The sequence below is a fragment of the Amblyomma maculatum genome, chromosome 8 (assembly GCF_055883805.1).
Source record: "Amblyomma maculatum isolate TAMU_Amacu chromosome 8, ASM5588380v1, whole genome shotgun sequence".
NCBI classification, from domain to species: domain Eukaryota; kingdom Metazoa; phylum Arthropoda; class Arachnida; order Ixodida; family Ixodidae; genus Amblyomma; species Amblyomma maculatum.
Window position 1 is genome coordinate 119,659,344 of NC_139351.1, and position 23,958 is coordinate 119,683,301.

The 23,958-nt window shown below is 46.6% G+C and overlaps 1 protein-coding gene across 1 annotated transcript in view; it reads left to right on the forward strand.

The window, feature by feature from the left end:
- The first annotated feature begins 755 nt into the window (after window positions 1–755).
- LOC146182326 (phospholipid-transporting ATPase ABCA3-like) overlaps window positions 756–23,958 on the forward strand; it is a 42,733-nt gene continuing 19,530 nt past the window's right edge. Inside the window, exons 1-14 of the mRNA XM_084575930.1 lie at window positions 756–1,256; window positions 2,305–2,517; window positions 4,001–4,183; window positions 6,302–6,439; window positions 8,227–8,485; window positions 10,566–10,754; window positions 11,178–11,362; window positions 13,426–13,545; window positions 13,923–14,040; window positions 15,752–15,906; window positions 18,150–18,305; window positions 19,380–19,610; window positions 21,730–21,974; window positions 23,823–23,950. Coding sequence (XP_084432056.1) covers window positions 756–1,256; window positions 2,305–2,517; window positions 4,001–4,183; window positions 6,302–6,439; window positions 8,227–8,485; window positions 10,566–10,754; window positions 11,178–11,362; window positions 13,426–13,545; window positions 13,923–14,040; window positions 15,752–15,906; window positions 18,150–18,305; window positions 19,380–19,610; window positions 21,730–21,974; window positions 23,823–23,950 — 2,821 coding nt within the window. The remainder of the gene's footprint in view (window positions 1,257–2,304; window positions 2,518–4,000; window positions 4,184–6,301; window positions 6,440–8,226; window positions 8,486–10,565; window positions 10,755–11,177; window positions 11,363–13,425; window positions 13,546–13,922; window positions 14,041–15,751; window positions 15,907–18,149; window positions 18,306–19,379; window positions 19,611–21,729; window positions 21,975–23,822; window positions 23,951–23,958) is intronic.

Consider the following 23,958-nt stretch of genomic DNA (forward strand, 5'->3'; position numbering starts at 1 on the left):
GAGCTTATCGTCTCTATCGGAGTGCAGCTGTAAGTATTACCACATATAATTTTGCCGCATTTTTAGCTGAAGGTCGACACGGAACGTGCCGAGGAAAATAACATGAGACAGGTTGTTTTGAGCGGAGAGCTGACCTTCATTCCGTCTTTAAGCTCCGTGTAGTTTCCCAGAGTGCCTTTTATCTGGTCTGCAGCTTTGAAGAGGCTTATCTTTCATCGTATAACAAAGTTTCTTGCCGCTATAAATACCATCACTGCAGCTTGCAGTAACGAAATCATTCGCACTTATCTTGTGCCTTGCCTGAAAGTAAGCGTGGTATTGAGAATTCTCCCTGTACGTGTAGTACCAGGCTTTATTGCTCCCATATCGCGTGCGCCCTCTCATGGGGCGCGGTTCAACGTTAATAATGGCTTGAGGAGGCCAGGAGGCCATATTGTCGAAAGTTGGCCGGATTTGAAACGCTGCAGCATTGAATATACTTCGTCTATGACGGATCCGAAAACCGTGGCGCAATATAACGTTCAGCTCACTAATAAGTTCAACAACGTTTTCCTATTCGCTTTCGAAAACGCCCTCAATCCGGAATATGGCGTCACGAAGCAGCGTAGTCTTTAACAACGTTCAGTATTGGCAAAGACAGCCCGCAGTTTTTTTTTTTTTTTTTTTTTGCATGTTCAAAAACCTAGAATGTATGCGTTAGTGTAGCTGTATACTTTTATTTATGCAGAGCGTCCAAGCGCGCATTCGTAAAGGTCATGGTGAGAAGGCTGGTCCTGCTCCTCTGGAAGGATGTGTACATCCGCCGGTTCTGGCGTAACCTTATAGCAACCATCATGCAAACTGTGTTCGCGCTGATAGTCCTCTACTCGATCAAGACTGACATCTTGGACGAGGCCGAGCTGCAAGCCGGTGATGTCTACAGCTCTACAGGGCAGCGGCCGCTGACGACATCACAGGCAGCGACGACACAGAAACCAGAGGAGCCCGCGCATACCGGTAGTGAGCATCAGCCCGAGCCTCAGGGCTTGCGACCGACCAAGAAGCCTAAGCCCCAACCTAAGCCCAGTCCCAAACCTAAGCCTCGGCGGTCGCGGGTGTTCACGGTCATGCCTGAGATGTCTTTTCCACCGCGACATCCTCTCGACGCCTGGCGGTCCGGACCCGGCGTGACAGTGGAGGAGCTCTGCTTCGTCGCTGCAACGCCAGCCTTTGAAACCGTTGCGAGGAAGGCTGCAAAGATGCTTAACATCTCGAAGGTATCTGGCCAGGTTACCCATGGACGACCTTTCATCACGCTGCATGTAACGAGTGTCCTTAGAGTCCTACACTTTTTGTCATTACTTACAGCTTTTGTCAAAAGTACAGAGTCCAGAGGGATTCGCTCCAGGGTCTCGCTTTGTTCGTTTTTCGTCGGTAGCGTTTCAGACCGCTAGGTGAGGCAAGCACTCACCCATTGGAAAATTTGCACTATGCTCGGAGTCATACAGATTGTGAAAGACTATGGAGCTTAAAACAATGTTTCGCTTTTTTACACTGTTAACTATAGAACACGATGTAAAGGTGATCGTGTCGGCCGAGCTGGACAAACTCCACAAACGCAGCATTTTTTTTTTTTTTTTGTAGGTGGGAAGCGACCCCGGTAAGAGAGCAGTCAAGGGTCGAAATAAATCTAAGTTTGCTGCTCCTCACTGCTCAAAACATGGGCTCTATATGAACTCTACGGTCGAGAAAGATATAATCAAGGTCATAGCTGTCGCCTTCAATCCGTGACAGAATCCGCAACTCTGTTCTCTGCGGGTATTTTCCTGTGTTAATGTGAAGTCCATGATTAACGCAAGGATTATGACTTTCCTGATAAAGCCTTCATATGCAGCAGTGTTTGTAGTCTGGTAACGGGCACGCGTGATGAGCTCTCGTTTTATTGACAGGATACTCTCATCAGCAAATTAGGATTAGGCATTTGAAGTAACCAAGAGGAAATGAACAGTCATTTAACAATGCCACCCAGACTGTCTAGATCTCTCACATTTCCTCATATTTACACGACTGACAGAGCTGGTCGGCGTCTCCGTTGTGGTGGGTGCGACTCGAGCGTGAGTCGAACTTGCAAACAGTTACGTCCGTTGATGATTGAAATACTGTAGCTACGTTCCTATACAGGCTTAGTTGCCTATAAGCGTGTCTTACTCTATTCAGGCATTCTTTTTCGAAGGAGTAGAGCTCTTAATAGCGGCAGAATGCACAGGCATCTGCCACAACTTATCCTGATGCAGAACTGGAGTGACCTGCGTGGTATCCTTGCAGGTCGTCAAACTGAAGACAAAGCGCGAAGTGACGGCGCACTTTAACAAGATGGAGCGACCCTCTGATGGTCAACCTTTCCCGGGGAGGATTATCGCTATTGTATTCAACGTGGCGTCGTATCAGGATGCAGCGCTCTTGCCAGACCAGTTCGCATTTGAGAATGACCCGGAAAAAAGCATAATGGAAGACGGTCCATGGGAGTTGGACTACGAGGTATGAATGTGTTCAACACTTTGCAGCTCTCTGTTTCGCTTGCTACGCAAGCTCATCCACATTGCCCAGTGCTGCATACGGTGGAATCTCGAGATGTTGATGCGATTCTCAGGAGAATCGAGAATGAAAATGTATCATTTGAAAATCATAATATCCAAAACAGGCCTCCAATGACCGCGAATAAAACCCACTTAGCGCGGAACATACTTCAGTTACCGCCCTTTGGATAACTGTCATTTTGCTCTTATCTCGCAATGTTCAGAAGCAAGCTTATCTGAATCTGGCAGAAACGAGTCGCTGCACCAGCGACAGAGTCAGAAATCCTTGAAGAGGGTCTAATATTTCGCGCTCTTCCAAATTTGCCGAAAGCGCCACTCCTGCAGGAGATCTTGGCAAAAGATAAACACGGAGTTATATTTTCAGCCCGTAGCATCTCGGCAGGTTAACCACTGCAGGCTGCGACAGCACTGGAGCGAAACTGAAGCACCCGGTGCGAAAATTTGAAAATTAGTAAATTATTAACGACAAAATGTGTGTCTGTGTGTGTGTGTGTGGGGGGGGGGGGTCATTACGGGTGCTAACAGTGCTGAAAGATCGCCCGCTAGCTTTATCGTTACTGCAGCTGCTATCACCTACGTGCCCCATCGAGCCCTTCTCCGCTGTTTCTGGATAGGAAATTCGAAACGACGCCATATTGTCTGACATATATTTATGATTGCATTATTTAAACCCTATAAAATATAGTATGAGCCGCGCGAAAATACATTGGGCCTAGACGGCGTTGGCAAAAAAAAAAAAGATAAAAAGAAATCTATTATGACGAAAAGCATATTAGCGTGACCGCAACGAGATTTCACTGTGTAAAGAGGTTTGTTCACTTTGGCGAAGGCCGACTATACGTCTACCCTCTTTCATAATGCTCCACGTCAGTGGGACCTCAGTCGCCTTCTCAAATAAATAGCCAGCTCTCATGTTTTTCAGCGCACAATTTGATGGCGGTTGCAAGTAGATATTCAGTTATCGCTTTCAAAATGATATCACTAGATTAATGATCCTTGCCATACATTCAGTGGGGTGATTTTACAACTTCTTAAGTAGCACGTATTTATCAACGACAATTCTCTGCCAATAATTGCATTACGATTCCTCTTAATAACATAGGCGGTATTATAAGCGCCGTCTCGCTTGAGCGTAAGTGAATCCCGGAAAACGGCTTTTTTTTCTGCAATGGTATATAGTAATAGTCCAATGCTTAGAAGGACTTAATATATCGCTTCTTTGCGCGCGCGCGCGCGTGTGTGTGTGTGTGTGTGTGTGTGTGTGTGTGTGTGTGTGTGTGTGTGTGTGTGTGTGTGTGTGTGTGTGTGTGTGTGTGTGTGTGTGTGTGTGTGTGTGTGTGTGTGTGTGTGTGTGTGTGTGTGTGCGTGCGTGCGTGCGTGCGTGCGCGCGTGTGTAACGCCTTTCATCCTCTTCGATCGCTCAGGTTCGCGTCAACGGTGTGAAGTTCGACGTCAACGTTCATTACCGCCGCTTCCTGGTGATGCCTGGGGCGCTCAAACTACACACGTTCAGCGAGACGAATTACCTGCTACCCATCCAGTACGCTGTCGATACAGCCTACCTGGAGGCCGTCAGTGAGGCGCGGAAGAGGCCGATCGATTACGAGGTGCGTTACGGTCCTCGATGCTTCACAAGCGGCCGCCCCCTGCTGGGCTGGTCACATGCTATGCCCCTTTTTATCGGGAATCGTACAATGCCGCTTTCTTTTAGAGAATTATACAGTAAACAAATCAAGGCAAAAAGTAAACAATACAAGCCAACGTGTAGCATATATTACATCGCTATAGGTGGCACATGTACATGCATAATCGAAGACATGAGTGTTTGAAAATTAGGAGGACGCTTAAGCTTTATCCTAAGAGTAGTCATGATAGCGTCACTGCCTCACTTCTTATGTTCGTACCTCAGCACCCCGCCTTCTCTTCATCCGTATAGCGTTCTGATATCGAGCGTTCTTCTCCGCCTTCTCTGCATCCGTCTTACGGAGTCTTCCTGGTTGTCGAACACTACCATCACTACAACACATGCCCTCAAACACGCATCCAGCTAGTACAGTGTCAGACGATGATGCAGCACTTGTATGGGCCCCACATGTTCCACAAACACGTGTTCAAACTCAGAGATGCCCGCACGAGATTATTCGTCTATTACGCGCTGTTTACGCTCATTAATCACCAATCATTAATGAATCAGTCAACCAGTCACACTGCCAACCACCACCAATCAACCAGCACTAATATATCACACACACTCCTTACAAGGCGTCCATAATTTTTCCGGCACATTTTTCGAATCGTCCTTGAAAGCTCCCTCTCAAAATGGGGTACGGACACGGCTTGACACAAGCCCAGTGCGCTTTGCGTAAAGCAGGGGCCCGACCAGCATAAGGGTATCATGCTAGTGCAGACGCATGACTAAGACCCTAACGTCCCTGCCTTCTGGTGGCTAAAAACAGTGACACTCGCGTTGTTGGCAGTTTTAACTTGTGCTCAGAAAATTGAAATGGGAAGACTTAAGGGTGAAAGCGAGTGGAGAACTTCTCAGCTATACTCGATTCGCTGATGGCTTTGCCTTGCTATGTAACCCAAGGGCCAAATCTCAAAGCATTATTGGGGGCCAAGATAGGCGAGACAAAGAGATGGGTCTAAAAAGTATCACGAACATAATAAATAATGTTCTACAACATTGAAATGAAAACGGATTACGATAGGTAGCGAGACTTGAAAATCGGTGTACACTTATTGTAGGTAATGACCGCAGACAGGGGGGGAGTGTACGTGTCAGTCACTATTCGGGTTATTAATAGCCGTTTACCAGTATCCTTCAAAACGAAAGTAGTTAACCGTATCCTACTGGTGATAACTTATTGACCAGTAATGTAGATGCTAAGGAAAGAGGCTGAACTTAGAATACTGACAGCGGTGGCCTTGTGGTAGAGCATCCGCCTCGCATTCGGGAGGTACCGGGTTCGATCCCGGGTGCCGCCGGTTACCCACCGGTTTTTAAATGGGTACAAGCTTTCCCCCGGCCTGGTGCTCGGCTCTTCTGGGGTGAAATGCTTGGGAAAAGGGGCCACATAATGGGCTGTTGCAGCGCAAGGCGGACTTATTGTTGTCCGATGGCGGAACGAATCACTGCCACATCGGCGCAACTATTTGGGCCGTGACCTATGGGGAGCAAGTTGATATATTCAACTTAGGAGAGGAAGACAGCAGGCTTGGCAAGCAAACAAAAATGAGTTGCTTGTATCTTAGTCGAAAAAAAAAAAAAGCATTGGCAGACACGCATTACAAGGGCGTGGCCACTCAACGGAAGTACGCCTCGTTTGAGCGTTCGCCAATAACCGATGGTCGCCAAACATAACATAAAAAAACAACAGGGGGTGGAAAGTTAGGTTAATGGACAAATTGGGTTAGGAAGTTCGAGGGGCCGTGAGAGCACGTTCTCAAAGAAGTTGGGCTGATAACGTTTTTGTACTATCCTGTACATATATATGCATTGAGTACACTGATGAGGTGTATAAACTGATTTTCGATCCATATTACGGATACATACACTCCTGTACGCTGTCATGACGCTGGAACATTAAGGGCACTTGTCAGCATTCATAAGTTAGAGCCGCATTGTTTTCCACGCGTGAGAGTAGCCTAAAGAGCGGTTCCATAATTTAGCGCTACTGAGTACCAGGGAGATCCGCCACTGTTCCCATAACGCCTGTCCGCAGGTTACGTTGCAGCGCTTCCCGTACCCGCAGCTCTACCCAGAGGACTTTGCGACCACGTACGCCCGCGTGGTCATCCGCTTCGTGATCGCCTTCTGGCTTCCTTTCACGCTCTGCGTCGTGCAAATCGTCGACGAGAGGGTGCGTTCACATTGGCGCTCTGCAAGGCGCGCTCATACTACATATTCTGGCAGCGTAAACTGGTTAAACGAAGGGCTTTCAGTATATAGTCGCGCTCAGGTTTATAATGGTGGTTTTGTTGACGCCCAAAGCTACCTCTAAACTTTGGTCCGGGTCACCAGATAATGACATCGACCAAATTGGGCCAAAGTTATCATATAAGTTGCGCCCAGTTCGATAGTCATGCCCAAATGCAGCTGTAAAATTTGGTCCGGGTAATCGAAAAATTGCCCTCGGCCAAATTAAGCAAAAATTGACATCTGAGCATAATGGACCGGGTACAGCTAGATGGTCTCAACTAAATTTGGCCCGGCCGGTTGACCCAAAACTGACATATAAGATGCTAAAATGCACCAAGTGGACCGTGCTTGAACGCGATTTATCGGAGGAGAGGGAGGGGGGGGGGGGGGGGGGGGCTTTAAAACGCTTCCTTTTTTACACAGTGCATTTATAATGCCTTCCTTTCTTGAAGTAAGGTCCCGCTGCGATGGCTCAGGTGCATGGTTGCTGGGGCCGAGTGCGCGGGTGTGATCCTTGCCACGGCGGCCGCGTTCCAATCGAGGTGGAACGCAAGGCGCCTTTATACGTCGCGATGTCATTGGGCGTCAAAGAACCACTGGCGGCCAAAATTAATCCAGAGGCCTGATTGCGGCGCTTAGTCATAGCCCAGGCTGCTCAGGGACGTTAAACTCCATATTGCATACACTATATATAATAAAGTACAGTTCAACAAGGACAGAGTACATCATAGAAGATTTGTTGCAAGAAAAGCTTTATTGGGGCTACAACTGGGGCTACAACTGGGGCTAGCAGATATCCCGTGTAATTCTGTGTTTTCATCGTCCTTTCGTTTTTTTGCTCTGCTTTCAAGGATCCTAGAAGTGATTGTAAAAATTTGAGGCATATTGTAAAAAACCGTGTAATTTAAAAATACTGCGATACGTGAGCCTCGGCTGTTGACACACAGCGGCACCAGCGGAAACATATACGCGCAGAGCTTTTCGAAAATGTTTCGCTTCACGGATACCCTCATGGAGGCAGCCGTTCATTAACAGTTGGCGAGTGCTTCGAATATGATTGTGCCGTCATTTTGATGTGATTTTTTTTTTAAACTCTGCGCTAAGCTTGTATTATCAAGTCTGACAATTTTCTGTGGGCGCTCTACCCGCTAGTTGTTTCTGCGTAATCCCATAAACTTCACCAGAAGTCTGACATGGGGGCACGTGCACTAAGTGTGGTCGCAAATAGTCTTTCAAAGCAAGACAACCCAACATTAACCGAAGTGATCAAACGCCATGCTAATAGAATGAGAGCGAACAGTGCACTATAACATACTGAGGTACCTCCGGCCGCCAGTAGTAAAGAGTGCCTGCGGATGCTCCGAGCCTTTGGTTTTAGCCTCGGCTGTACGCTAATGCCCTCTGTGAACCCAGTGTTGGTCTGAATGCATTTTGGATATATGTGCTACCGGCAGAAAAAGCAAACTGACCATGAAAACTGGTTTAGAATCTTTTTACAGCGCATTACTTTCACTGCGAAGGTTCTCTACTGACGAGTACGTGTACGTGGTCTTCGTCAACATTGCCCGCTCTGCACACTCAAAGAGCAGAGAGGACACTGATTCACTGGTGGGGTCAGCCAAGGCCTACTTCGCTAAGAAGCCGGGGTACATGACCAACTATCAAAATTAAGAAAAACAAAAGGGCATGTTACAACTTACATTAGCTGGCTTGATGCGCGTCTTGTAGGTGAGTGGCATGCGCGAGCTGATGCGAGCGTACGGCATCGGGGACGCGCTGTACTGGCTGTCGCACTACCTAAGCCTGGTGGCCGCAGTGGCCATGATGGGCGCCTTCGGGCTGGTCGTGCTGTACGGCACGCTCACTAACGACGCCGGCGACCGGTTCATCGCGGCCACCAACCCGGCGCTGGTCTACCTGGTCATCCTGTGCTTCGGCAGCGCAATGGCAGTGCATGCCATGCTCATTTCGCTCTTGTTTAGCAGCAGTGAGTACATATATGTTTTTCTGATGGTGATCGGGGCCGTTCTATTCTCGTGTGAATGTTACGCGCTTTGTTATTGGGAGTTGCAATTCATCATAAGATCTATTCCTCACAAAACAAGGAGTGAATGTCACAATCACTCTGAATATAAAGAATGTATGGATGAAGTGCACGAAACTGAGAGAGAAAGAGGGAACACATGTTGACCACGGTGTTTCGGGTTGTTTATAACCTTCAGTGAAAGAAGGACTAGGAAGTTGACAATGATAGGACAATGGCTTATAGGAGCCAGAAGTATTTTTCTTTATGTGTTTAAGCCCCTGGTCGAAAAATGTGCCAAAAAAAGGCCGGAAACAGAGGAGGACGCACCGCTCAGAAAATTTCAGGGGTGTGATTGCTACATAGTACCTCTCCCCCCCCCCCCCCCACCCTCCCCACACACACACTTCCCTTAGCCTATGCCCCTGATGAGCGAGGACCACAGCCATGATTTGTTACGCATCTCGCGCAACTATAAACAGTGCTTTTAGGCTTTGAGTGTCGTCGACTTCTGTAGCCACGGCAACGGCGCGGAGAAGGAAATATTGAAGCAATAGCTTCACTACGCCAGGTAAAGGCAAGGTCACTGTGTGCTTCCGATGACCTTCAGGTAGCTTCAAGGTCAACTTGTAACTTAAGCCACAAACACATTGGGTAGCTATGTTCCCACCAAAGGGTAAGGTCAAAAGGAAGGTCAAAAAGCCAACTGGAGCGGGAAGTAGCGTAACGTCTTACCAGCTGCGTGGCGAGACACATGATCGCTGATGTCAATCTCGAGTACATATAGAAGCGCCGGAGCCGCGCCATGGACTCAGAGGCAGAGCAACTGAGCTGCCATGCTAGTTATGATCGTCGTTGGCTGCACCTGACGATCGGGAGGACATTGCGTTGCGAGCTGAAAGTTTGTGGAAGAGGAGGGGCTAAAGCCAAAACTGTGGCAGAAACGCTTAAACAACAGAGCGTCTTGCGTAACGCCTCCACGACGATGCTGCAAGGCGTGAGCGACGCAGCCCAGATGGCCGCGGCACCACCGCTTCTGTGTCAACGCTTAACACTTGTTTAAACCGTTAAACCGAAGCTAAACCATAACAAAATTTTTAATTGGCTTTTTATGCTCCTAGGCGGCACTATTTTAGTTGCGAGTACCATTTGGACGGTCCTCAGGCTTCAGCATCGCGCCTAATCCCGAACGGCGCGTCATCTCCAGCGTGCATAGAAACTACCCACTTTTTGCTTTAATTCCTAGCTCAGGTGAAGAGCATCACACTCGGTCAGGATAGTGTCCCTGTACAGAAGATCGATTAAGCTTCAATTACGGGAGACGGGCCCGGTCACAGCTTCCGAAATCTTGCGCGTAGACTCGAGGAACTCCATTCTGCAAAAAAAAAAAAAAAAAAAAAAAAAAAAAAAAAAAAAAACATGCCATGATTTATCTTGAACAATATGCGACGTTTTCTCATATTTGCAATGTGTGTGATTTATATGTTTTCACCAATAAAATTGAGGGGCCGTACCCAGGAGGACGACGTTTGATGCAGAAAAATTGAAGCATGAAAATTCTTCCTGTCGTCGTAAACGTATTCCACATGAGGTGATACATCATTGTATTCTTTTTGGGCATTGATATCGGTACGTCGTCATGAGAACTTTGCTCTTCTGCAGTGAAAGCGAGATGTGTTTGTGGGACACCTTCCGCGAGTTAACGGAAGAGGTTGAGGCCGGATGCGGGGTGCAAATCGTAGCATATGACTGCGCGTCTCTCGCCGATGGTGATGTAAAGGAATGATATGGTAGCTGTCGCAGGGGAGGGTGAGGTTGTAGCCTCGGTTCTATTCGAGATGGAATTCGGAAATGCTGGAAGAAGACTTAAAAAAATACACCAAGCTCATATTCAGCACAAGTATCGTTGAGTCGTAGCGTATCGTATCGTATCGTAAGTATCGTAGCGTAAATGTAATTGTTTTTTTTTATACCTTTCGTCAGTGCTCCTCCCTTTAAAAACGTTAGCCGTAGTTGTGCAGTGACAAGATGCTTGCACCTGCAGCTCGCATGGCCGGTCTTCTGTCCTCGGTGCACTGGTTTCTTAGCTTGATCCTGCCCTACGCATTCCTGCAAAACCCGTATGGCTTCGGATACTACCTCACGTCAAAACTGAGCAAGTTGCTCTCCTCCGTTCTTCCCGGGATGTTCCTCCACTGGTGCTGGATGGTCATCGAGCGCTTGGAGAGATTCCGTGAGTGCCTTGCACGAGAAGCTTCTCGCAGCATATCCGTTTCTGGAGCGTAGCATCGTATACGCGGGTGCTATACTGTACCTCTTTCCCCGATGGGTTACTGGTATATTTTCGATTCAAGATGCACAAAAGAAACTATTTAAAAATGTCATTAAGATCAGTTTCCTTGCTGATGCTTTGCTGCAAGCACTTACCCAGCATATGACTGACGGCGCAGTGAAAGCTTAGTAATGGTTGGTTTCTAAAATTTCCAGAAGCGTTTTCATGCCTCAGTAGACGATTGAGTCAGTGTACATTAAATTGCACCTGGTGTCGACAGGAAATCTGATGCAGTACTTCTGATTCAGTACGGAGACACCGCTAACTGCATCTGTAGGCTATTGAAACCGGTACTTCGCCTCTCTGACGCGGTATTCATCGCAGGGAACGGAGGGGGACTGAGCAATTTTGCTAGTGCGGAACTGACGCCAGACAACGTCACCATTGCCCAGCTGATCGTCGTAAGTATCGGATCGAGCTTGCTCATCATGTTCTTCACCTGGTACATCGACAACGTGACCACCTGCAATGGAACCAAAGTGGCCAAGTCGTACACGTTCCTGTTCGAGGTACGGAACCATTCACTAATATGGCAATAGGGCAAGTTCTTCGGAAATTCAGTCAAGCTTGGGCATTTTGTATTCGGATATAGAACACATAAATTATCTTCCTGACAATCCTGTGTAAAATTTCTGCGCTGTCGCGTTGTATATCGAACTACAATTTCACCTGTTCTCGTTATATCGAACTGAATGTAGCGCCCCCATTAAGAGAAGAGACACTTGAGGCCTCAAGTGGCTTTTCTTATAATGGCGCTTTTCAATTGCTTTTTTTCCATTAAATGTATTGCGACAACAAACTGCACTTCATATTTAATGCGGCTACTTTTTTTTTTTTTTTGACGACTGCATAAGACGTGTTGGAATAAACAGCAGCTAGTTTTTAGAGACGACTGGTGAAGGGAAATGCCATACAAATGCATTCTAATTCTAAATATCTGTTATACCTTTGCTTTTATATTGTGATATCGAAGTATATTGTGGTATCGAAGGCTCAATAAATTTAACTATTTCGCAATCTGTCACAAAATAGTTTGCTTCAAGTGTATTCAGCCCAGCTTCTGGTTGCAGTTTAGCAATCCTGTATTTTGTTTTATTTTTGTATTTTGCTTAGTTACAACAGCACAAAAGACGACGGACGAAAAGCTAAGGCCAGGAAAAAGAAAGTTCTTCAGAACTTGTTTTCTTTCCTGGTTGCTTTGTGTTCTTTAAGTCGTTGTACCGTTGCAGTTACGTTCAGTACGCATAGACGAGGCTGTGTGCTGTCGGCGGTGATAAAGCTTTTGTTCATTGAAAACATTTTCCTTCCCCGGACAAAGATAGGTCTTTATTCCAGTACCATAGCCATTTGCTACGCCACGTGCGTTTATTTCTCTAGGCTTGAGCCTGGGCAGCCGTCTCCAAGTGCGCAGGCTTCCAGTTCGAGATTTTCGGGATTGCCTGCATGCTTTGGAAATGATATGTAGGATGATATATTGTCACGTTGGCAAGAAGGCGTGCGAAGGCCGCAGAGCCGGTAACACAAAGAGCCCGGTGTTGGCAAAGTCCAGGGACGTACGGTCCGAGCGCGAGAGGGGGAACTTCGTCGTCTTCTGCTCCTCTTCCTTGTCTTCATCACACTGGCATCAATATTTGGGGGCCGCAAACGGGTGTACGCTTTGGCTTATAGCTTTTTCGCGCAGTAGCCTAGCTTTCTTCACATCATGTAAAGAAGTGATAATGAGATTCTTGTGAGCTTCTGATGAGTCGTTATCTATTGGAGATTCGGCAAGTGTATGGCCAACTGTTTGATCACGTCATTTGCAAAGCTGCACGCTGGTCCCGCCAGTTTCAATATACGGCCACCCGTGTGCCGAAAGCTGAAGTTAGACGAACGTCACGTCTCAATGCTGCACTCGGATGAACTGCCTTGCACAGCTGTGTGATATTATAAAGATAGTTCCGGCGGAGGAACACAAGCTGCAGAACGATTTTAATCGCTGACTTCGACTTTGAGAGCCACTTACATCGCCTAATCCATTTAAACTGACCTTATGGAAGATTCGATCGCTTTTCTGCTCCGAATTGCTGTGCGATAAAAATCTGAGCTGCTCAGTATTTTGACTTCGCTCTGCCTATATTCTTGCGCTAGCAAGCATACGCTTCATGTCAGAATCACCTCGCGAGGAAGATAATACGCACCAGAATGTTTGGGCTCTAATATCGACGACACTGTAAATCTGCAAAAAATCTCCCTCATTGACTGATGATTGACTGACCTTTACTTGTTTCCGGAACTACGCGTACCGTAGGGCTTGAACTGGACGTCTTGTGTGGATCAGGTGGAAGGAGCTTTCTTTTTGCGATGAAGCTATCATTCTCACTTCATCGACGTATGCAAGAACTTAAGGAGAGTCAAAGAAGGGAACACCCCTCCCTAAAATAATTGGTATTCTAATCTGTACAACTAGCGAATAAATTGCTCCCCGAATGAAGTATATTGCACCTTGTAGAATTCCCATACATATCCTCGTCTAGCACTAATGTCCCCGCAAACAGCACTCATCGTTGGAATGTCCCTGTTGCTCGTACAGGGCACGTACTGGAGCTCGCCCTCGTTAACGCCACCAGCCGCTGTGAACACCAAGTGCAAACACTACGAGGAAGAACCGGCGAACGCTGTGCCCATAGTGTCCATCAATGGTGTGTCAAAGGTACGCGACCCGTAAAGTGGGTGGGGTCATTAAGGATTAGTTGCTTTTAGCCGTGTTGCTGACTAGCGGAATACCCTGCAATTATGACTATGGTCAAGCGGCTTTATATTGAATTGTTATTGAATGAAACGTACACCACCCTCAAGGTATCTTCTAAACGCACTGGTGCAATGTTATGGTTAGTTTAACTATTTGTGCGGATCAGCTTTAAAGCTAGGGTTTGTCTGATGGTCGCTTGTTTACAAAAAGAAAAAAAAAACGTGCCAATTGTTTTGTTTAGTGTTCTTGAAACTGTGTGAAACAATTTTGTAATGCTTGAGCAATCGATTAATACTTCAGGACAGCTGAAGACAGCCTGTATGTTTACGTTTGCGCAGAGATATGACAACTACTGGGTCTTGAATGACATCAGCCTCAACATATTCAGCAAGCAAATCACCGTGCTGCTGGCACCTTCCGGAACCGGGAAGACCACCGTGATACAACTCATGACAGGTGATGCTACACCGGCCTACATTTTCATCACAGTGGTTGGTGGTGTAACCCGCACGTGACCCTAACTACGGAGTCAGGACAGCAAGCGACGTGGCCCTGCTAACCTAACTTTCGCGCAGAACCTTGGGATAGAACTTAAGAACGAAAGAAGCAAGGTGTTATCGCGTGTCACCGTATGTGGGGAGGATTTAAGCTGCTCTTCTAAAGGATCGACACGCCGACACAGCTACCCCACAAAGCAAAGGTTTCGTCGAAGGCCCTTTTCCCAAGTATTTTATCTCGGAGAAAGTTTCTTGTTGGGGGAATCTTGTATCCGCTGGAAACACAAGGCACCGGGAATCGAATCAAGCACCTCCCACATACAAAGCAAACAGTGAGATCACTAGGCCGCCATGGTTACCGTGCAGTCTGAAGGGGGCCAACGCAAATCACATCAGTTCATGCAATAGGTCGCTTTGTGAAGGTATCCGTGGTAAGCGCTCCTGGATTCATGCTTATAGGACCGTGTGTGTACGCTTAAGTGTTCAAGCCGAAGCAGGGTGTGCCCAAGGTAGTCACAACAATTAACTAGGCCACTATACAGTGGTAGTCCCAGAAAGTCGGAACTTGCTCAGGCTTTGTCAAGAACATGGAGGATAAAGGGTTTGGTTCCTTGCCTGCGTACATGTTGTGTTATGCATTATCCTTAGGCACAAAATTGGTAGGATGTAAAACGATGTTACAAGAGTACCACTACGCGTTGCTACACTGCACTACACTACACTTTATTGCACTGTTCGGTACACTATAAGCTACACAAAACACTACACTAGACTTCGTTACACTGCACTGCTCCACACCAATATCACCAATCCAATATCCCGCACGTGGATATTAAGGAGGGCCAGGAGGAGAGCGATGCGCCCTTTTGCTGTGCGATCACAGGAGGCCGAAAAAATCCGGTGTGAACTTGCGGTGTCCCTCCTAGTGCATTTCATTTGTGACGTCGAACCATGCATACTATTACTCGTTAAATTTGTCCCCTAAATAACTAAAATATCTACAAGACACACTTCGCTTTGAAGGTACGCTAAAGAGAATTTGAAATCTTTTTTTTTTTTTATCGTGTGAACTTGATCTACCTGCTCCTAGCATTTGAGTAAACGGAATTATTGCCTTGTGTTGCCAGTCTTTCTACGAAATCGGGTAAGGCGTTCCGACTCCACTCTACTTTTTGAATTCACCTCAGAAAGCTGGAGGACTCAAGTATAGGCAATCGCGTGGTGGTTTGCTGCTCCGCCGTCGGCGGAGTAATACACGAGTGGCCGTGTGAGCATAGCCCGCTTGCTTTGGTCATATTATTTCGGTGATATGACCTCTGAACCACAAATAAGTAGGGTTTCTATCAAAATATTTGCGTCAAGTGCAAAAATTTTAACCGAAATTACTTTGGCTATCATAACGAAGTGTTTTTGGCCACCGCAGATTGATGAGGTTGAGTTTCACGAAAGTAAATAGCGCACGCCTTTTTATTTCTGAAAGCTTAATTTGCGGGTAGACTGTCTGCGACTAAGGCTATATAATCACGGAAACTCAAAGGAACAAAGGAACTATGTATGAAGAGCGAGAACATAATTTTGCAAAATTTTCTGTAATGCGGCGTTAGCGAACTTCGAACAATGTCTCGTTGTTTTATTGATTTGCTCTGTCTTTTCTGCGTGACCTACACCAGGCTGCCTCGAGCCGGACGAAGGCTCCATCTCTGTGGGAACCTTCGACGTCACGTATAACGCTGACGAAGCCAGGAGACTGATCTCCTACTCCCCCAGCGATACCGTACTGTTCGGCGACCTCACCGTGGAGGAGCACCTCATGTTCTTCGGGACGGTGGGTGCTTCTAGTCTGCTTGTCACTTGTCCATCACTCCATTTGAATACTTGCTTTCAATAAAGAAATAGGGAATACGCATTATTTATGCTACGCCCACCACAAATCTTTCAATCTTATACGCATTACGAAATCCGAACCAATTTCAAAGCAAGTGTCATTCATTAATTTTCAGATTGTGCACTTTCATGTGTTGCATAGGCATATACATGATAACGTGAAAAGTATTTGTGTTCCTTTAGAGCTATGCTAAGACCTTTTCACATCTCTTAATACATTATGAATACCGTGAGAATGGGTAATTGTTTCTTAGTTAGGCCGTACGCAACCATTAGGATTGTATATGGCACGAGCTCATCTGCATATGATATTTATCCTTTTTTGACGCTATTTTGCTTGAGCTGAATTTGTGCGCAACACACTTTTCATAACAATGATGATCACCGTCATTACCTCGACATGTACATTAATAAAGCTTACTTACTGTGGTGCCCTATATGAGCTAACTTTGCAGCTAGAATTCGCTGAGAAACTGGTTAAAATGACTACATAAAAAAGCAAACTACATTTTTACCGGGCTAGACAAACGATTGTAGTTGCAGGCACACCGCTTCTGTAAGCAGACGGCGACCTGAGGGAATCGCTTGTACTCCTCTTGCTGCAAAATGCAGTTTATAACGAATAATTGTCAGCAATGAAACGGCACTGTATTTCTGACACACACACACACACACACACACACACACACACACACACACACACACACACACACACACACACACACACACACACACACACACACACACACACACACACACACACACACACACACACACACACACACACACACACACACACACACACACACACACACACACACACACACACACACACACACACACACACACACACACACACACACACACACACACACACACACACACACACACACACACACACACACACACACACACACACACACACACACACACACACACACACACACACACACACACACACACACACACACACACACACACACACACACACACACACACACACACACACACACACACACACACACACACACACACACACACACACACACACACACACACACACACACACACACACACACACACACACACACACACACACACACACACACACACACACACACACACACACACACACACACACACACACACACACACACACACACACACACACACACACACACACACACACACACACACACACACACACACACACACACACACACACACACACACACACACACACACACACACACACACACACACACACACACACACACACACACACACACACACACACACACACACACACACACACACACACACACACACACACACACACACACACACACACACACACACACACACACACACACACACACACACACACACACACACACACACACACACACACACACACACACACACACGCACGCACGCACGCACGCGCACACGCACACGCGCGCGCACGCACGCATGCACGCACACACGCACGCACACGCACGCACACACGTACACACACGCACACATGATCGCTTCTGGCTACAACAAAGTGAGTTCCACATTCATGTGTTCTTTGTTGGGCGGTATGTATTTCGTTTGCGGCATAAAATGTAGTTAATTAGAACGTTCCTTTTTAGACTGCACAGTCGATCTGATCTCTCGTAAATGTGATATCGAGGCTGCTGACAGTTTTGGAATGGACATCACTTTCAAGGTGTGGTTGGATCTGAGTTAAGCTGGGGATGAATGGCTTGTTTTTCTTTCATCTTATTTATGTACAGCCTTCATCAAAAGTTTGCAGCCCAGAGGGTTTGCTTTTATGCGTGTAATATGACTTCTGTAATATTCGTGAAAGTCTTAGACATTGGAGTGGGTAGGATGAGAAATCTTCTTGCTTTCAGTAAGTATGGAAACATAGAAATGCATTACGAGCCGCATAGTATCGCTGAAAAGTAGACCCTTGGGTTGTAAACTTTTGATAAAGGCTGTACGTATCATTTCAAGCTTATTGATTGACAAACTGAGTTATTGACAGTTGATTGAATCAAATGTACTGAGAAAGAAGCGGTAAGGGTTTTATTTTTTCAATGTGATCGATTGAAAAATTGATTGAATGGTTGACAGATTGAATCAAATGTATTAATCGGAACCAGTAAGGTTTTTCGGCGTGTTGAATGCGCGCAGGCCAGAGGTATACCAAGGGACCAGATTCGTACGGAAGTGGGCCGCCTCATACGAGACATCGGGCTGGTCAAGCACCGCTCATCGCGCGTCGACGATCTCGCAATTGGACCGCAGCGACTCCTCGGCGCCGCCATCGCGATGATGCCATATGCAGACGTGAGCGTGGTGCCGGATTTCGCTGTTTTGCCACCCCTTTTCCTAACGCCGGCTCACTACTTATATACTTCTGAAACCGACGTCATCACGCCCGTAATTGTGCGATCTACCCTCCCCTCCTCTAGCATATTTTATTCCTTGGTCGACCCCACTATAAAAACAGAAGAAACCCGAGGTCCACAAACATTCTCTTTACTGGGGTTGCAATAGCTAGACACTGAAAGCGCCGATGTCATTAAAGAGGCGAGGCAATCAAGACCCCGTGCTGTGTACGAACGGTATTTGGAAAATCGGACAGCCTGTATCTAAGACGCAGCTAGGCAACTCATCAATAGAAATGGTGGAAAACAAAAGCCAGCCAGTACTGATCGGTGTTTCCTGTCTTGTATAAAAATGAGCGTCACAGAGGTGTGACCAATATACGTGGTTAATGGCGGTTTTCTACAACATGCTCTGTATGAAAGCGCGCAGTTTTAAACTTCCATACAATATCTTTCCAGAAACCTTTTCGCCATCTGCGCAGAGCACTACCGCCAAGCACAATGCATTTTTGTTTCAATATTCGTTTGTTTCTCGAACCTGTGAGTTAGGCAGAAAAGAAATCTAAAGCTAACACCGTCGACACTGTTGCGATAAATTATTCGAAAGACTGTTTAGAAATAGTGCGCTCTACAATTTTCACATTTACTACAATTTACCACTGCACCACCCGCCGGGGTGGTGCAGTGGTAAGACGCCCGTCTACTGTGCCGGAGTACCCGGGCTCGAACCCGGCCTCGGCGGTTGCGTTTCGATGGAGGCGAAACGGAGTGGCTTCCTTGTGCTGTGCGATGCCAGTGCACGTTAAGAACCCCAGGTAGTTGAAGTTTCCGGAGTCCTCCACTACGGCGTCTCTCATAGCTTTAGTCGCTTTGGGACGTTAAATCCCACAAACCAAACCAAACCAAACCAATTTTCACATGGCCGGCAATACGTCATGTTCGCGGCTCAACATTAGTGTAGCTAATACTGTTGTTTTGGTTACAAACGAAATAGTAACAAACCAGGGAACTGATGGAACTGATAATAATGCAGGTGCAGCTGATACTTCTTGACGAGCCAACGCGCAAGTTGGACACGCGTAGCCGGCGCGATCTGTGGGAGGTGCTGTTCAAGGTGCGCCGATACCGGGGCATCTTCGTCACCACCAGCGATTTCGCCGAGGCCGAGGCCCTGGCAGACCGCATCGTCGTGTTGCACCGCGCCGCGCTGCTCTGTGTCGGAACTCCGGAGTACATCAAGAGTCAGTTTGGCATGGGCTACCTGGTTCGTGTACAGATTCGGTTACATTACGAGTTCTTGAGCTAAACCCGGCAATAATGCCTGAAAGCAGGTTTTTTGACATTTTCGCTATAGCAGCAACAATTTTGCGAGCGTTAGACAACCGGTTAGTCGAGTTTACTGGGAAGTACGGGAGATAAATTTTAATAGCTACATTTGCCATGGATGGATGGATGGATGAATGGATGGAATATAGGAGCGTCCCCTTTGAAACGGGGTGGTAGCAGTAGCTATCATGCTCATTTTTTTCCATATATCTTAATTATTGATTTAGAATGGTTAACTAAACCATCATTCTATTTATTAAATTTTTGTTCCTACATTACTAACATTATGTCACTTCTCTGCTTTTAAGCCACCAATCTTCCAGTCGTTTTTTGCTAGCTTCCACCGCCGGTTTATTCACCCGGCCACTGGTATCTCCAAACCCCAGGGACTTAGGAACAGTGACTGCGCTTGCATTAACTTCCGGATGGATACCATTACATTCGAGTATAATATGGTCAATTGTTTCACTGCAGTTACCACATACAGCACATGCGTCATCTTCATTGTTAAATTTCGTTTTGTAGCTGAGTGTTCTAAGGTACCGTGATCTAACTTCAAAAAGTAGGGCACTGCCTCTTGAGTTATCAAAGAAAGCTTCCTTCCTGATCTGCCTTTTCCACTTTCGGTATAATTCCACACTGTTTCTTTTCCATCGAATTTATCCAATTTTTACTTTCCGTGTTTTTCACCTGTTGCTTAACGCTCTTTATTTCTTCGTCCTTGTGACCAGCATACTTATTGGTTAGTTTCCTAGTTCGTTTCCTCCATTGTGAGTCAACGCTTTTTAAGTGTAGGTATTTAAATACATTCGCTGCCCATCTGTTACTGTCCAATTTCCTCAGGCGTTCCTCATATAATATTTTACTCTGAGCTTCCCATACTTCGAAAGATGCCCAGCCCACAGAGATTGCACACCAACAGAGCGCCCTCTACCGGCACAGAAAAGATCCGCCTCCTCAACTTCTACTAACGCTCAGACGTGGCTACTTTTTTCTGTCGACGGCAGTTTTCCCCTGTTAATTATCATGCATACTTCTGCCAGATTTTCGAACTTCCTTGCTTCATCTATTCCGCTTGAAACCGCGTCTCTGTGTCTGTTTTCATAGCAAGTGCGTGCTAGCATCCATGGGCTCACCTTTCAGCGGGTACAGCCAACATCACTTAGACTGAAGCGGCCCTGGTGGGGCCCTCGTTCGACCAGTGGCTGGCAGTTTTCTTCGCTCTTTACAACAGGAGTCCTGTGACTGATATGTGAACAGAACTTAGTACAATAAAGTGAGCTAAGTGAGATAGTCTAGACCCTTTTGACGTCACAATGGCATGGGATGTATCCGGTCCCTTTGACCTCACAGAAAATGGGCAGTGGTTTAGCTATGGTTAAACCGGTTTAGACAAGCGATAGCTCAGTTTTGCAAAGATTAGCGTGGTCTAGCATTTCTTTTGCGTTCTACTACACGAAGCCTTTAGCATTTTATCAATAAGTTCAATTTTTGTCACATTTAAGAAATTAACGGCGATTAAGATTACTATTAGTCCAGCGCAATTACGCTCGATGGAAGTTATAAACGATATATGACGATGTTGTAGCGTAAAGTTGAATTTTAGTCACAAGTTACGAATTAATTGTGTAGCGCTATTAGTATTGTAATTAGTTGTGCTATACTTGAGATAAGTTATCCTACATGATATGAAACTTGTATTGCTGTTATACTTGGTTGTTGTGTTAATAGTGGATACAATATTTAGCTCTACTTTAAGAGTGTTATTAGTATAGATTTTGTGCCGCTTTTTCTTGCACTGTTATGCATATCTGTATTCCGCCCCCCTTACACATTGCCTTCTTAGATGCCTGTAAAATACTGTAAATAAATAAAATAAGCTACACAACTATATATCACTTACGTTGCTGTGGCTTGACTGGAAGGTTTGACTCTGAGGCTGAGCTGAAGCTAGGTCACACAACCGCAGTTCGCCGGTGCTCCACTTCTGCAATAAGTAGAGCTCTCCATCTAAGAAATAACGTCTGCTTGCGATGTCTTAAATACCATCTCCGCAGCTCCAATTGCAGAAGGAACCCAAGTACAAGTCCGCGCCCGTTGAAGCCCTGATCCGCAAATACGCGCCACTCGCGGAGAAGACGGAGGAAAACGCTTCGAGCGTTGTCTTCTTCCTGACTGGCAGCTCTGAGACCATGTCCAACATTGTCCGCGACGTCCTTTTGGACCTCGAGAACAACAAGAGTCGCCATGGCATCGCCAGGATAGGCGTTAAGGTGACGGCTCTAGAGGATATTCTGCAAGGGTGAGAACCTCTCTTATTCCAGCGAGAGCCTTATGACGTGTCCATGTGCTTGTTGGCTGATGATGGAACTAGACTGATGGAACATGGCGGAAGCGAGCCCCATTACGCCATGAGCTCTCAGGCCTGAGCTCATGACTGATGATTTGGTAAGAGCGAGACGCTATAGTACAAGGGACAGTCATTTACCATCTTGTGGTAAGATAGCATCAGGTTAAATAGTGATCGTTAAGTTAGTGCAACAAAATGAAGGGGAAAGTGTACGGCCCTGATGACCGCCATCATGTCACTCACCATCAAACTGCAAGCCTGTATGAGACTGAGAGGTGAAACGAAAAAAGTAGGCGACGCAGCTGAAAGGACAAGTGTCGCGCTACCGGGCTGCACTGACGCGATGATGACGTCAAACCAAGACGAGCGCTTTCGATCAAACTTTGACTACAGTCCTAGCTTTCGCCAAATTAGCTTTTCTTATGCAAAAATGAAGCAGTGATGAGTTTTACGATTCGAAGCTCCTGTAAGTGCGGTTGAGGAAGCAGACACAACCAGGTATACCATATGTTGGTGACGTCATGTACACTGGAAGGTGGAGAAACGAGGAAAACGCTAGAGTAGAATTAAATTCTAGACCAATCGTGCTTTAATGACTATCAGGGAATGCCATTGAGTAATGATTACGAGTTACGGCTAAGACTGTGAGCCACTGGTATCTGAGGTCATAGTGCATTAGATTACTGATGACTATACTTATCCGCTTAAGCCACGCCGCGGGGGCTCGGTGGCTGGACACTCGAATGCTGAACCCAATGGCGCGGGATGGAATTCCGGCATCGGCGGGTGCCTTTCGATGGAGGTGAAAAGCAAGGTGAACTACATGCCCGCCTAAATACTTTGTGATAGCATATACCTGCTAGGTGACATGTGAGAGTTATGTGCCATGGGGGCCGCCGAACTTCGAGCCATGTTTGCCGCTGCCAATCAGTGCATGACCATGCCACTAGCCAAACTACCTGTCAGTTGCATGTTCGTGGTTTTCTTGCTATAGACGCCGTCGTGGCTTCCGGCTTTTGTTGTAATGGACATGAAACCCTTTCCTATTCGCAACCTGCATAAGTTTTTCTCCATTGTATAGTAACGTTGACTCCATCCGAATTCTTTCCCGCACAGGATGAACTTATGCTGTCGGGAAATATGTGCGCATTAACCGCAGGGTTGAGGAAGGAGTTTGTGTGTAATTTCCTCCAAACTATTTCTTGTTTCGTTAGGGATTTGTTTTTGGGTGGGTATACTCTGCTCGAGAGTTTGAAGTCTTGTGTAAGGTCGATGTGATCAATTCTTTCATTTCGAGATCCTCGCCATTAGGTCTCACAGCGCGGCCGACAAAACCTTATCTTATGGGATTGCTCAGAGAACCCACCTTCCAAGGCTTTCATACAGCTCCCTCACTTGATTTCTGGGAGGAAGTCCTGCGCAACGCGAACCGCGTTATGGAATTGGGTGCCGTAAACCGCGCTGAAAAAGTTGCCGCAAGTCACCAGCTGATGGCCACTTGGCTCTACCACTAAGACTCAATAACTCGACTTCCGACAATAGATTTCTCTCCCTGTCTCTGTGTCTCCATCCCACCGAGCCATGTGCACACGTGCGCTTTTAAGTATACGATTTACATACACAGTTGTGGAGCCGAGTTCTGCAGTGTTGACACAGAAAAGAGTTAAAATTCGGCATGTGCAAGGGAGTGGGATACATTTGGACTCTAGAACTTGTGTTTCGCAAAACAGCGCGTCTTTTCGTGATGTCAATGACTTGTACAATTTTCGACACGAGCCTCAATTCTCGCTCATATCGTAGTATCAGCGAGAGACGCTCCACGCCGGCTGGTTCTCCAGATGCCAGCATGTTTGATCCGGCGAAAACGGTCCCTGTTCGCGGAGCAGCATTGAACATCGCGCCTTCCGGGAATGCCTCTCCGTCCCAAGGTGAGCAA